Source organism: Protopterus annectens, chromosome 4.part1, assembly GCF_019279795.1.
Source record: "Protopterus annectens isolate FY-2018-M chromosome 4.part1, PAN1.0, whole genome shotgun sequence".
NCBI lineage: Eukaryota > Metazoa > Chordata > Ceratodontiformes > Protopteridae > Protopterus > Protopterus annectens.
The window spans coordinates 739,119,084-739,134,555 of NC_056734.1; the positions used below are offsets into that span (position 1 = coordinate 739,119,084).

Consider the following 15,472-nt stretch of genomic DNA (forward strand, 5'->3'; position numbering starts at 1 on the left):
AGACACAGCAAATATTGCTGTATATTACCAAGTCTCTGTGTTTTACAGTTTGTAAGTTGGTGCAGCACATATGCAGATGACAGCTTTGGCCAGATAAAGTTTTAAAAAAAAACTTCCCTGTAAGTACCTTTCAGTACTTTATATTTGTGACATCTAGCCATTAAGGAACTATACAATGCAAAGTAACGTATCTTATTTAAGAATTCTAGCAACTAGAAGCTTGAAGTGAGAACATTTTATGATTTCAGATTTGTAATTTAAAAATGCTTTACGTGTTCATTTTCATTCTCACGGTTAACTGCATAAATCCATACACATAGATAACAAAAGATTGATACAATTTAGCAAAAATATAATTATACAGCTATTCAGTGATGCAGGGCCCATTTCAGACAAAATCCAAGTATTAACTTACAACACAGACTACAAATGACAAATCTTAAAATATTTCCAATCAATGCTTCAAACTAAGAGGAATGCAATTTGCAATTAATGTAACTTGCTAAACAAATCACAAAACTGTGTGCAATTAGATAGGTACTGTGGAATGGAACTCCACAGTACATGAACTGCTAAAGTTAACAGAAAGCCAGATTTTTTTTTTATCTTAAAACCTTTTTATACAATATAAAAATAATTTAAGGGATGAAATCCCTATATGAAAGGTTTGGCAGCTTTGCCCATAGATAAAAATTATTTTATCATTCTGGTTTCCAAATTATTACACTGCAGAATTTCATCCTAAGAAAAACATAAAACCCACATAAATCAGATGTTTGTAAACATAATACTCTATTATCTTGGGACCCATTCTAACAACACTTTTAATTAACTTTTAGAGGTATACATATTGCACATACTGCCTCATTTTAAAAGAAATCACAGATATACAAATAGACAACCTAGAAAACATTTACTTCATTTCCTTTTTCAGTTTAAATCTATGAATTAGAGCTTCTAAAAATGCCAAAATACATGCAGTCTTTGGAATTATTAAAATGATTTCTTGAATTTTGAAATTAAACAAATCAAGAAAGGGATGATTTGAGCACGAAAGAATAAATGAAAATGGATAGCTTTTGCTGTGATTAATGTCCATCAGAATCCTTCTGCTGGTATCGATTTAATTTCTCTGGGTTATCAGAAGCCATTTGAGAGAAGTCACGGAAAATATCATGGTAAGTCTGATCACCTACAAAACAAAAGAAAACACAATGACGCAATGAAATTACTGCAAAAAATGCTGCTATACTGACAATTTTACCAAGAATGTTTTAGAATATTTTATGTGCAGATGATGAAAGAGAAGGATAATTCTACCTGAATATGGCATTTTAGAAAGACATAACATACAATTCTAAATGTTATGTACAAATGTACACACTTTTTTGGTGAACAAAAAGATGACAGCAGTGCACAGACACCAAAGCAATTTTTTTAGTTGTGTGGTAATTATCAGTTATCTAGGACTGGCTGATCACTATCTACATTTCATTCTGCCATACTGTGTGCATTATATATAAGAAACCTGGTTGCTCAACTAGGAAAACCTCAAGCGATGGCTTCCTTGTGAGGTTCCCTAGGTAACTGGATTACACACTGCACATGACTACCACAAACCTTCAGTACTAGTCCACAAAAAACTTCCTGTCCACTTACAAAAACTGTGGGGAAAGTAGTTTGACTAGTGACTGACCTGGACCTGGTATTTTAAATGTTTCCCCTAAGTTTAGTCAAATGGATTTTTTGGAAATGTTATGGTTCAATGATTTTTATAAAACATAAGAAACATAACTAGAGAAAGGCTAACAAATTAATGTATTTTTCTGGGGGGAATCCCCACAACCCATGAACTTGTATATACAAGCTCTTCAGTCACAAAATAGAGAAAAGCAAAAAACAAAGACTTCACTGTACTGCAGTGTCTCTCAAATTATGAGACACTAAGTCTGTGAGTGCCTGGCAAACACCAACTACTGTAAACCCCTTGCAACAACATGGACAGTAACCTTTGACTGCTTGAGATCAGCTTGAATATAGCTGAAAGCAAAAGCACTTATCACAATGATAGCATGACATGAGCACACAAGGCCTATGAAAGGGGGCACTCAAGACACAGCATATGGAAAATTAATGTTGGCACTGTATTTAATCCAAATTTGTATACATACCTCCCCACCATACCGATTTACTCTGTTTTTACCGAGTTTTGGGGTACAAATGAAGGGGTGTCACGTTTCCCAGAGTGGCACCCCTTCATTTCTGATTTCCCTTTTGATTTCAATTTTCACGCTGATGTCTACGTGCAGGATGACATCAGAACCATCAGGGCTACCAGCCAGTCAGAATTGAGCTGGGGGATCTCACATCATTTCCGTCTGGCCGCAAATGCAAGCGGGATGTTTAGACAGGTTATGGAGTATATGCAAGAAGCTTTATGGAATCACCAGTAAGTTCCGAATGCGGGTGGGAAGAGTTTGGAATTAGAACTTGTTTGGCCGAGAAGAGGTTTATGGATATATGCTATGCAAGCTGGAATCAGAACGTGAATGTGAGAGCTTAACGGCTCTTCTATTGAAGTAAGGTATGAAGAACTTCACTTTTATGGAGAGGTGTGTGTGTGTGTGTGTGTAAATGCCCCCATTCAATATACCTGGTGGCTAGAGGTACTCAGGCTCAAACCCTGTACCTTCAGTACAGGGGAAAAAGAGCCTAAAGTCCCTAGCAACCACCACTTGTGAGCTTTCACTAGGTTTTTTTGTACTAAGACTTGAAAGCTATATTGAGAACTGAACTTGTATTCCCCCAGGTATTTTCTGCTAAGAGTTGAGAGCTATAGTGACAACTGAATTTGTATTTCCCCAGGTTTTTTATGCTAAGTTGAGAGCTATAGTGAACTGAATTTGTATTCCCCCAGGTTTTTTCTGCCAAGAGTTGACAGTTATAGTGAGAATGAAATTTGTAATCCCCCATTATTGGCTTTGTTTGTCCAGGTGTTTTGTGCTAAGAGGTTGAGAGCTGTGGTGAGAAGTGAGAAATTAATTCACTAAATGATAGCCAGTAAGTTTCAGTCTTCCTATGATTCAGGAAGCTGCTGTTTAGCATAGTGGTATGTTGCTCTGACTGTAGTGCATAGGGTCCTAGGTTCAAGACTTACTAGTGAAATGCATGGTGGTAACATTTTATTCTAGCAACTTTACAAAATTATACAAGCAATGTTTAAAAATGTGCCCCGGGTTTTTGACCCTTTGCCCCCCCCCCCCCGAAAAAATGAAATTGAAAATGTGTGACAAGCTGTGCAAGATGCCTATGGCTTAACACTGCTGTCAATCTATTTATAGTGTGGGTGTGGAAGTAGACTTTTATGATGGAAAATGTTCTCAATGAGCAGTTTTGGTATTATTGGTTCATGTATTTTGTTTCATTGCCTGCAGTACATACTACTAGAAAAATGTTTAAACAAATTTAAAATGCACTCTAACAAGTGTGCTGTATTACACAAGGAACATAATTTAATAAAGTCAGGAAGGTGTATCAAAGAAAAGAACACATGTATGTTTCTTGTTGTGTGTGCAAGGGGCCAATGATTTGAAAACAGCCCAAAAGTAATCTTTATCCACCAGTGGCCAAATGCATTTTCTTCGGATCTGGTGTGGGTTTCAATGAATGTAAGTTTCAAGGGCAGACAAGTTTTAATGCCAAGTCTATTTTCATTGCGAGTCAGTATTGTTTTTTGTCTGTGCACTGTTGTGCTGCAAAAATAAAACAATCATTGTAGAAGTAAAGCAGTATGCACACATTAGTGTTTACGGTAAATGGGGCAAAATAGCCAGGTAATGGGACATCAGAGTGGCTGTTGGGGGACTCTGGTGCCATACTATGCTTGCCCGTTCTTCAGTTTGCATTTGAAAGTTGGTATCCCACAATTCCATTGGAGTGGGTGGGGTTACGTAATTATGTATGGAAATCAAATGTTAATCAGCGTACCTATTTTTCATGGGCCTTTTCCAGATTTTTGATGTTTCTAGGTTGAGAGGTATGTTTGTATACATCTGGGAAATGAGATAATCCATAATTTTTCAAGCTAGGCAATCACAGCTGCACAATACAACCAACATAATTTAACACTGTGATACTGCTTTCTGTCATCTCTTTTTAACTGGAACAGTGCTGAAACTGGCAAAGTATGTGTACAATGATATTTCAGATCCTATCAACCTATTAAGAAATGACAATCAAGGATGACTGCAAACCAGCATACAAAATTGTACTTAATTTGTTGATGTACTTAAATACTTATGCTTGCTACACTTCCATTTTCTGTATATCAACTGAAGGTGTAACCAAAATGATAGCTAGAAGTTTAATCTACAAATTGTGGCACTGATTACTAGTCTGCCTGGGTGGACAGTGCAAGTTTGATATCCTAAATGAACTACTAGTAGTTGACAGTACTGAAAGTGCACTAATATCCTCTAAACATGACTACATTGGGACAAAACTATTTTTGGACGATTAGCTCTTATTCTTCTAAAAAGAGAGCAATGTTTCTGAAAGATAACTCTGGTGTACTTATTTTTTAGAATATATATACAACAAATTTAAAAGATTTAACTTCATCATCAAGACCTAGTAGGCTGCATTAGAAATGGTGAGACAACACTGCATTTCTCTCTGGAAAAATGTAAGGATTTGTTGCATTTCTGAAATTGGCTTTGGTAATGACAATACTGTATCAAAAGCTGAAGTTTAAAACCCCTAAAACTGTCTTAAATCAAGGTGGCTTGGTCCCCCCCAATAAAATCTATGTATTTGTTTTTCATCATGCTGCCACAGGGATTCTGCAATGAATAGTGCTGAAATGACTAAAACTTGAGATTGTACATACTTGTGTGTGTCACTATTTTCCTTTAGTGCTTCCCAACACTTTTTTTTTGCAAACATAATCTTGAAGTGATAAACTGCCCCTCAACAGACTGGGTGCAATTTTACAGTCAGGTGTTTTTTTTTTGGATTATATCAACACTCTATTGCAAGTAGCTTTTTTAAGAGTCCACCAGAATTTCTTATCTTCTTAAGTTTACCTGCAAGAGGACCATCCTTGATGGTCCTACAGTTGGATTCATCCTTTCCACCAATCAAAGCTTTTTATCGTTTTCTGGAGGTTTCAGCACTAGGGGATGCATTTATGCCCAGGATGACAATCCACTCATTCTCCAGCCTTTAAAGATTCAGCTCCTAGTCACAAACTAATAAGCTTCATGTAAATCAGGAAACAAAAATGAAGTTGCCCCTACCACTGCTAAACAGTGATACCCTAGTAAATGCCTGGCTAAAAGAAACTCCAAAAGCTGAAGATGGCTGTAAAAAACATTCATCCACAGGGAAATGATAAAAAGATATTCTACTCTTTAAGGTCAGTCTTCTCATACATCCCTTGAGACGGTAAGTATATTACGGTATATACTCCAAAAATGAATAACCTTCCTTGATGGGTCCTCAGAACGGTTTAAATCCAAGGGACTTCCAAGATGATTGCACACTGATTAACAGCTTAATTCTAGCTTTCCCAGTGTGAAAACAGAAACTTAGCAAAGAAAGACATTGGACTTAGATTTGTGTGTAAATTTCAGTAACTGGCTAGTTAAGTGCATTACCTAGATGTCAGGAAAAAAAGAAATACAGAAGACCTGAAGGAAAATCAGCTACAAAAGGTGACAAAAAAAAATCACTGACTGGGGAAAGTACTGCAGCTGTTCAGCAAAAAAACGTGCAAGCTCTAGTCATGACTTCCAGTAACTTAGGGTAAAATATAAGGCAACTGCACACAGACCTGATTAAAATAAATGAAGCACTGATGGAGTACATCAACTCAAGCAATAAAAGGCAGGGAAAAAATGGAAGAAGATTTAAACAGATATTCAGACAAGGTGGTAAAACTGCAAATATCACAGGTTGAAATGAAGAAAAGGCTAGAGAGATTATTTTTATGAGCTATGATACAGAAACAGAATTGCCTAGACATGGTAAGGCCTTGCTGTGTCTAATAACGGTGGCTGCCAAAAAAGCAATTACTAGAAAATGGAAATCAAAATCTAAACCAGCTATACTGGAAGTAGTGAATATAGTAACAGAGATAAAACTGGAGTTGAGATCTTTAGAAAAGGGTAGGAGCAAACTACACAGGAAAAATGGTAATTGTGAGAACAATACATACAAGGGAGGAATGAGGCCCAAAAGCAGCAGGACTTAAATGAGCTATCTAATGTCTGAGTAAGAAAGATTGGTTAAATTGTAAGTGATGTCTAATGTTCGTAGCTGGGAGTGTGTCAGTATGGTTTGCGATGTAAAGTGCTTACGACTAGGATTGTGTCGGTGTGGTCTGTTTTCATTTATAAATGTATGATTATTGCCCATTTAGTAACTGATGGTTTTAATGAAGATGTTTCTTGTTTAAAAAAGGAGGAATTTAATAAGTTATGTAATATTACTTCGGTTATAGGATATATAGCAATACATGTGAAGTATAAATGTTTATGTTAATATAGTTTGATTACTTTTATATGAATGCAAATTTGTCTATGTCACAAGTGATAATTCAATAAAGGTGTTTAGAAGAAAAAAAAAAGAAATGAAGAAAAGGCTGGCTGAATATGAGACTGCACAAGAAGATATATTTCAAAAAGTAACAGAATTAGAGGACAGAGCAGATAGAGAAAACCTGAGATTTTCTGCTGTACTTGAGAAGCTGGAAGGAACAGAATTTATTAATTTTATGAATGCACAAGTAAGCAACTGGACCAGTATTCCACAGTAGGAACTGTTACTTGAAAGGGCACATCATGTCTAAGCTACAAACCTGGCTATGAGAAAATAACTTAGACCTTTAATAAGGATGCAATCTTACCAGCTGGAAGAGTAGATTCTCACAAAACTGTGGCAGAAGGACAAAGTACCAAAAGTGGAAGAAAGCAGACTGTTTTGTGGAAAATTACTACTCACTGTACAACAGGCAGAAGAGGAGTAAATTTATTCCATTATTCAAGGAATGTCGAGAAGCAGGCGTGAGATTCAAACTGCTTTACCCAGCCATCTTCAAAATATTTTCCCCGGGAGGAACAAAATTATTTTTTGATTAAGTAAGTGCTAAGGAAAAAATACAAAAGTTTGTCCAACAAAACGTGAGCTACGAAACAGCAGATTCTGCTTCTTGTTCTTCTGGTAATAAAGACCACAGAGAGAGAGAGCGCCAGTGAAACCACTTCCAGTGTTTCAATGGAAAATGCTTGAGAGAAGGGAAAAAGCACAAGAGATGACTCAAAGAACTGAGGGTACGTTGGAAATGAAACGGACAGGGTTTGGGAGATTGTATATTTCCAGATTTTCTTGTTCTATTTCTGTTCAACTTGTAGGGCCTCTAAAGCATATGCCCTACTTCATGTCATTAATGTTTGGATAATAAAATTAGTAACTTAGAAATTGGTAAATGTGGAATTACAAAGCAATAATCATACTTGTGAAACATGAGAGAACAAAATCTGGAAATATTGGGCTTTTTTGGACTTTGTTAAACTTGCAGGAAACTCTAAAGTACATGCCTTTCATGTCATTAATGTTCACAAAATACTCAGGAATGGGGTGACGCGAGTTAATTGCAAGAAAAATACATTTTTAATAGCACTATTTAAATACTGCATGATTGCAAAGTGTTTCCAGTTTTTTTAAGTAATAGGGATACTAATTGTAAATAGGTGCTCCTTTTTTTTCCCTTCCAACCTTCTCTTTTTCTCTCTGTTCAGTTTTAAGAAATGTTGGCACTGCATTGTAAACAAACAAAACAAATGTCTCATTCTTGCATAGGGGAATGACTGGGGGTTAAGGCCATTAGCTTAATCTAGTAACAAGTTCTAAGAGAAAGCAAGTAAATGAAAAAGAATATGGATTATTATAAGGTTTATTCTCTAACAGTTTTGTGTCTGGTTCTCATGTCTCTAGTAGACAATCTGATAAAGAGAAATGGCTTGCAGAAAATGTTTTCTGAAAGCATTTAAGTGTTTTCCCAGCTGAGGGAGATGTAAAGATAGAATAAAACAAGACAGCACTTAATAGAACCACAGGCTGTACAGGCTTCTTAACATGGATAACCATTCTTTTAGGTTAGCTTAAGTCTGCGTGTGGCTGTCAATTTGGAACATTCGTTGCTATTAGGAGTGTAAAACTTCTATATTTGAAAATGTACATAGTTTTTGAGTTATTAGGTTAACAGGTTTTATAGGGGGTATTGGGTGTGTGTGTAATTTTGTTTGAGGGTTTTCAAAAAATAGTTCTGTAAGATGTGACAGGCTCAAATGAAGATGACAAGAAACAACTGTATAAAAGATTACCCTGCCAAACAGTACATGCATGTAACAAAAGCTGAAACTAGACATTTAACAAAAAACTGTTGTACATAAAAGGTGGGAATATTTTTTCAAGAATATGATTTTTCTGTAATGTTTTACATGCTAATGGTCTCAGATAAATACAAAAAAGACTTGTGAACTATATTTCAAAAATGTACAATACAAATAGCTTTGCAACAGGAGACACTTGGAAAGAAATGAAAATGTGAATTTGATAAATGTTTTCAGAATATTTTTTCAGCAAAATACCTGGGGCAAAGAGAGGAGTACTTAATTGCAAGAGGAGCTCCAACAGTAATAGAAGTGGATAAAAAAGACAATAACGTTAGATTTGTAGTACAAACAGGCAACTGGCAAGGGAGGAGAATTACACTGGCAGGTATTTATATTCCACCAACAACTGCTATAATGAAGCTTAAGAAAACTCTGGGAGAAATTATCAGCTTTCAGCAACGAATATTACCTATACATGGGGACTGGAATTTGATTTACAACAGTGAAGATGTGTCGGGGGGGGGGGGGGGGGGCAAGAAGGGAAAATATAACAAAGGGTACATTTTTAAAGAAATGTACGAAAATATTTGGCATGGAAGATGTGAATTCAGTACTAGGAGTTGAGTGAATTTACATACTATTCCCCAAGAAACAAAAACTGGGCTAGGCTAGACAGAATTTACATTTCACTGGGACATGTTCATTTAATTGAAGGTCTTGATAAGTACCCAATAACTATTTCAGATCATATGCCAGTAACTACAATAAAAACACAGGGTAATGAAATAAAAATGAGACACTGGCGCTTTCCCATCTATCTGCTGAAAAGATAGGAATTTAAAGACTGGGTAGTGGAAATTATTCAGGACCTATTTCAGGAGATAGAAATTTCTTCTGAAAACATTGCTAGGCAGTGGGATAAAAGTAAAGTGGAGTTTAAAAATAGGGTAGAAATAAAAAAGGGAATCATAGTTAAGTAACAATAATTATTTGAGGAACTGACAAATGTTAAAGTATTGCAAAATGGGGGGGGGGTCTCAAAACAAAAGTAGGAACAAATGCAGAATGCTAAACAGAAAATAAGGGATTACCTCAATAATATGCATGTGTTTAGAAAGACTGCTGTTAAGCAACTGTTCTTTGACAGTAAGTCTGCAGCACAAAAACTTTTAGCACAATATCTCAGGCAACAGAAAGCTGAACAGGCTGTCCTCTTGCTTAGGGAGCCTATAGCAAGGAAGATAACAAGAGATCCTACAGAAGTATTTCAGATATTCTGTGAATGTCTGTATAAAGCAGAGAATTAAGGAAATCATGAAAAGGTACAAATGGAAACGTTTATAGGGGGGATATATATATATATATATATATATATATATATATATATATATATGTCAAGGTTAGAGGTAGAGGAGGCTCAATTATTAATATGACAGGAGGGGATGAGATAAAAATGGTTATATATATATATATATATATATATATATATATATATATATATCTATATGTCAAGGTTAGAGGTAGAGGAGGCTCAATTATTAATATGACAGGAGGGGATGAGATAAAAATGGTGATATACATATATATGTCAAGGTTAGAGGTAGAGGAGGCTCAATTACTAATATGACAGGAAGGGATGAGATAAAAATGGTGATGTATAACCAATCTACAGGAAAGTCTCCACACATACATGGTATTCCTTTGAAAGTCTGGAAGCTAGGGGGAGAAAACTGAAAGATCTGGAAGGTTTTGTTTAATAGTATTTTAACAGGAGAAGTACTAACATCCTGGAAGTGGTGGCAGCTGTAATACCAAAAGAGGGTAAAGATCCATCAGATCCAGCTTCATACATGTCCATTTCAATATTAAACCATGATTATAAAGTGTTTATGTCTACAATGGCTAAAAGAATGGAAAAACGGATGCCAAAATTGATAGATTTGGATCAATGTGGTTTTGTGAGAGAAGGCAAACATTTGACATTAACAAACCAATGGTGATTCAGGAGGAAGCAGAATGTAAGAAAATACCACTGTTGTTGGTCGGGTCTTGATGTAGAGAATGCAGGTCTATATTAGAACATCGAAGTTTCAAAACTTCGAATATTCTAATATCGACCCTTATTCAGTGAAAGCTGACAACATCGAACATACAGAATAGCAAATTTTTACAGAGGGAAAAAATTTGTGTTCCAAAACACACACAAGCACACCAAACCAACAGCAATCCACACACATACACCTAAAATCTTACACCTAAACCCTACACTAAAATACACACACCACTAACTATCCACTTACCTTAACCCAAACCCTAAAGTCTGTCACTATCGCACACTCACCTCACCCGTGCCCTAACTCACCTACCCCGCCCTATCCCTCACATCCACACAATCGCACACTTACCTGACCCGCACCCTAACTCACCTAACCCGCCCTAACCCTCACGTCCGCACAATCACACACATACCTAACCCGTGCCCTAACCCTAACTCACCTAACCCACCCTAACCCTCACGTCCACACAATCGCACACATACTTAACCCGCACCCTAACCCTAACTAACCTAATCCGCACTCAATCGCACACTTACCTGAACCCAACCCGTAACTTTCCGCCACAGCGCTGAAAATACCGAAGCAACAGAAACGGACAACCAAATTCTTTCCCGAGGAAACAATTTGGTTTTCTATTGCTTCAATATTTTCAGCTTTCGCTGAATAGGGGTAGATATTAGAACATTCGAAGTTTTGAAACTTTGATGTTCTAATATAGACCCAAGAACACATATGACTGAGTAAGCTGGGACATAAGCACAGCAATGAAAGCATTTGCATTCCCTGATAAAATTATAAGGTTGATTAGGAGAATATACGAGGGATTGGAGGCGAAAATTAAACTGGGTGGGGTCCTGTCTGATAATTTCTGTTTGAGCAAAGAAACCAGGCACAGGTATCTTCTATCCCCTTTGTTACCTGCATTATATTTAGAACCACTGGCAAAGAAAATAAGGGACTCAGAAATTCAAGGATATAATTGGTATGGTAGTCAAGAAAAGCCATCTCTATCTGCAGAATGGGGTATTTTCAGTGTTGTGGAACATATTGAGACAGCTTCAAATCTTTTTGGGATACAAAAGTAATGAAGCTAAAACAAAGGCACTAGTGGCAAACTATGTACCCACATAAGAACTAGTTCAGCAATGTCCATATTTATGGGGACATGACAAAATGAAGTATTTAGGAGTATGGATTAAAATAATTCTGATGTGGCAGCTAAGGATATGTGGGAAAAGACTAAACAAAAGATAATACAAAAATTAAGAAAATGGAAGCTCTATTATATGGATATGGACAGTAAGATAAAAGCAGTTAAAATGTTTTTAGCCCCTTTAATCATACACAGGTCAAGCATATTTTTATCAACCAGAAGAGAAATTGTGGATAGCAATAAAGAACTGAAAGATTTTATCTGGAAGGGGAAGACGACAAGAGTCAAATAGGATAAGCTTATTCTTCCAATAGAACAAGACAGATTGGGAATTCCTGATTTAAAGGAGTATTTCAGAGCAACACAGTTAAGGCTCCTATACATAGCACAAGCAAAAAACTACAATTCAAAGTGGAAAGAAATGACGAAGAAAGAGGGGACGCTCAAGGAACATGGCCAGACTGAGATTTTGGATTCAGACTTTTGAGAATAACAATAATCAAACAGAATATACTTAAAGTAGCAAAAAGTATTCTAAGACTAAGCCAACAAATGAATGAAGAAAGGACATTCTGACAACAGGGATGACTGCAATCAGGGATACAGAAAATAGGCAACAGGGGGATGGAATTTATTGGAGAAAACGGGCTAAGGAACCAAGGTATTGGAAGCAAATAACTAGGGAGGGAAAGGTAACAGAATGGACAGATACCAAGAACTTATTTGGACTGCACATTAGAGACTGCCTTCCCTATCAAAGCCTGATATCAGAGCATAGGCAAAGAGAAAGAAATAGAGGATCCTAAATGGAAAATGAGCATGAAGTTATAGTAGAATCTAGAACAGAAATTGGCATTAAGAAAGGAATAATTAGATCACGTAAAATGCTGCATGATAACTATAAGAATCAATCAGTGGAGGTTAGAAAGGACTGGGAAGAGAAACTGAATAAACAATTCACAAAGAAATAATGGGGGGATACAAGTATGTCTTCCAAATATGCAACAAAGTCTAGAACATTTAGGATCTTTGCTTGGAAGCGTTTACTTAGGTATTTTTATATCCCAAGCAGACTGCAAAGAGTATTTCCTCAGGTAGACAGCAAATGTTGGAGGTGTGACAGGGAAGAAAGTGGTAACTGGGGACATAGTTTCTGAGAGTGTAGTGAGTTGGCAGAATTTAAAGATTCTGTGCCGACTGTTGGACACAGTGGGTGAGCAAACTGGTATAACTAAGGAAAATTTTTTTTGAGCCATGACACAGAATTGGAATTATCTAGACATAGTAAAGCCTTGCTGAGTCTAATTATGATGGTTGCCAAAAAACACAATTACTAGAAAATGGAAATCAAAGCCTAAACCAACTTTACTAGAAGGAGCGAAGATAGTAACAGAAATAAACAACTCGAAAGTGGGATCTTTAGAAAAGAGCAGGAGCAAATTACATAGGAAAAAGTGGGAATTGTGGGAATCAATACATGCAGAGGAGGAACTAGGTTTAATAAAGGCAAGATTTGAATCGGCTATGTAACGTCTGACAATGACTGGACATATAAGTGATGCATAATATTTGTAGCTAGTTCTGTCAGCATGGTTTGTAATGTATAATGTTTGCAACTGAAATTGGGTTGGTATGGTTTATTTTAATTTATATAAATGTAAGATTGCCCATGTCATACATGATAATTTAATAAAGATGTTTCCTGTAAAAAAATAAAATAAAAAACGGTTTGAATTCCAATCAGTAAGCCAGCGAGGCAGGCAGAAGTTTGGTTGCTGCAAGGCAGGCAGAAGTTTGATTGGTGAAACTCCTGCACCAGAAAAGAACTCAAGAACATGGACTCAGGAAGAAAAGTCATGCAAGAGATGTGGTCCACTGCAGGCTTGGACATCCTAGGGGGAGTGAGGCAGTTCTGGCTTGCCATGTGGATGACACTTACCAGGTGCACAAGTTGTTGCCCAGTGAAGTTTTAGCCTTCACTATTATAGAGCACTAGCATCAGGTAGACAAGGGGAACTCGGTGTGGGTTTGAAAGACATCAATGGTGGAGCTTGAAGGAGCCTCTGAGGGAGACAGAGGTTTTCTGAAGTAGAAGATGGTAATGCTGCCCCAATATCCTCCCACCCCACAAGCTTACCTGTTCCCTACCACTTGATTCTCACTGGGAGAAAGCTGGGTGAATCTCATTTTCTAGGCAGAAAACAAATGGGCTATCGAGCTCTTGCCTAGGCCAGGAATACTCTTCTCCCCTGAAGTGAATGAGCCAACTGGATGCAAGCAGGGGAACCATTATATAAGGTTCTGGGGAAACAAAAATAGTCTAGCAAGATGAAACCAATCTCGCACAGCTATTCAAGGCAGCATTTGAAAAGGGTAAGTAATGTAGGAAAAATGTCAAGCGAACCAAGTCTAAATTTTTATTGCAAGTCAGGACTTTGACATCAACAAAGACAGGCAAGACAATACAAATGCCATAGCAACAAAGTCCTCGAAGTAGTAAACAGTTGAAATTGAGTGCCTCTCTCTGCAGACAGGGAGACACTAAACTATTAAAACAGTTCAGTCATCTTAAGCAACACCAGTAAATGCTGCACCCCTTCAGGCAGACAACTTCATTTGTCCATTCGGTCTGTCCAGTTTCCACTCCTAATATGAAGTATGCTGAAGAAACGGTTCAGAGACAAAAGCAATACCTTTTTGTATACAGTTGGAAGTATACAACTCCAGAAACTGGAGGGGCAAGAGAGTTTCCTTCTGCTATAGGCCTGAAACTCAGAAATTTCAGCAGTGGTAAAGCAGTAAGGAATGAAGTGCAGCTCGGCTATGAACTCCAACCACCACCAGTCTCACAGCCCCAAATGTTGACAGAAAAGCCCACTGAAAATAAGATCCAACTATCCCAAAGAGGGGAAGAGGCTTTTCAAAGAAGGATGGAAATGCAGAACTAAAAGGACTTGCTTGACCTTCCAGTACTGATTTTAATCCTGTTCCCCCAATGGGGAAAAATAGGCAGAATTCTGCTCAGGACCCATCAAGTGAAATTAAAACCTGCACAACCAAGCCTCTGATACATCAGGCATTAGCAACAGACTGTCAGGGAGTGGGGGAAAGCACAGGGTACCCACTTAGTCCAAACTGAGAACCACTTTCCAACTGGAAGGTCTACCACTAGCTCGGAGGCATAATATCCAGCTGGAATACCAGCAGTGTCAGGAGAAGGTGATCCTGGTCAGGCACCAAGACAAAGTCAGTTGTGTAAATAATGGAGGAATGCCTGGTGAAGAGTGAGACGAGTCCCAAATAATTCCACAGGAATGACTGAATCCATGTTCCACTCAGTAACAACTAAGATCTAAATTTTTTCAAGGATAAAAAAGATCTCCGTCCAGACTCCATCACATGCACATAACTCCTGGAAAAAAAATCTGTGGACTGAGTTGACACTTCAGTCTAAAATGAGCTACTTAACTCAAGCTCTCTGTCGGCCCTGTTACACCCTCAAATGCACTTGCCAGTAAAGTACAGACAATGTTAGATCGTATAACCGTATCTATATTATGCAAAGTTGGTAGGACCTTGTGCTACCTTGCTTATGTAACCTAAGACTTGTCTTGCTGTCAGTGATATAAAAGCCCTGGAAAGATGATTCCTGAATGTTCTGGCTTCTGACAACACAGATCATATCTCCTTCGGACTAATTCACATCCATCTGAGCAAGAGATCATGTTTCTAAACTGACAATGACTCCAAAATAACTCAACTTCAGTCTGATGCACCAATCATCAAGATCTGTGCTGGGGAAGGATTCAGAAGCATTTCCCTCAGAGATTCAAGGTGGTTGAAAGGATTCATGCCAACTCGTCCCA

The 15,472-nt window shown here is 37.4% G+C and overlaps 1 protein-coding gene across 1 annotated transcript in view; it reads right to left on the reverse strand.

Moving 5' to 3' along the window:
* Nucleotides 1–220: 220 nt before the first annotated feature.
* The window catches only part of LOC122801280 (arf-GAP with coiled-coil, ANK repeat and PH domain-containing protein 2-like), a 2,104,317-nt gene continuing 2,089,065 nt past the window's right edge, over nt 221–15,472 (reverse strand). Inside the window, exon 23 of the mRNA XM_044070827.1 lies at nt 221–1,192. Coding sequence (XP_043926762.1) covers nt 1,089–1,192 — 104 coding nt within the window. The 3' untranslated portion in view covers nt 221–1,088. The remainder of the gene's footprint in view (nt 1,193–15,472) is intronic.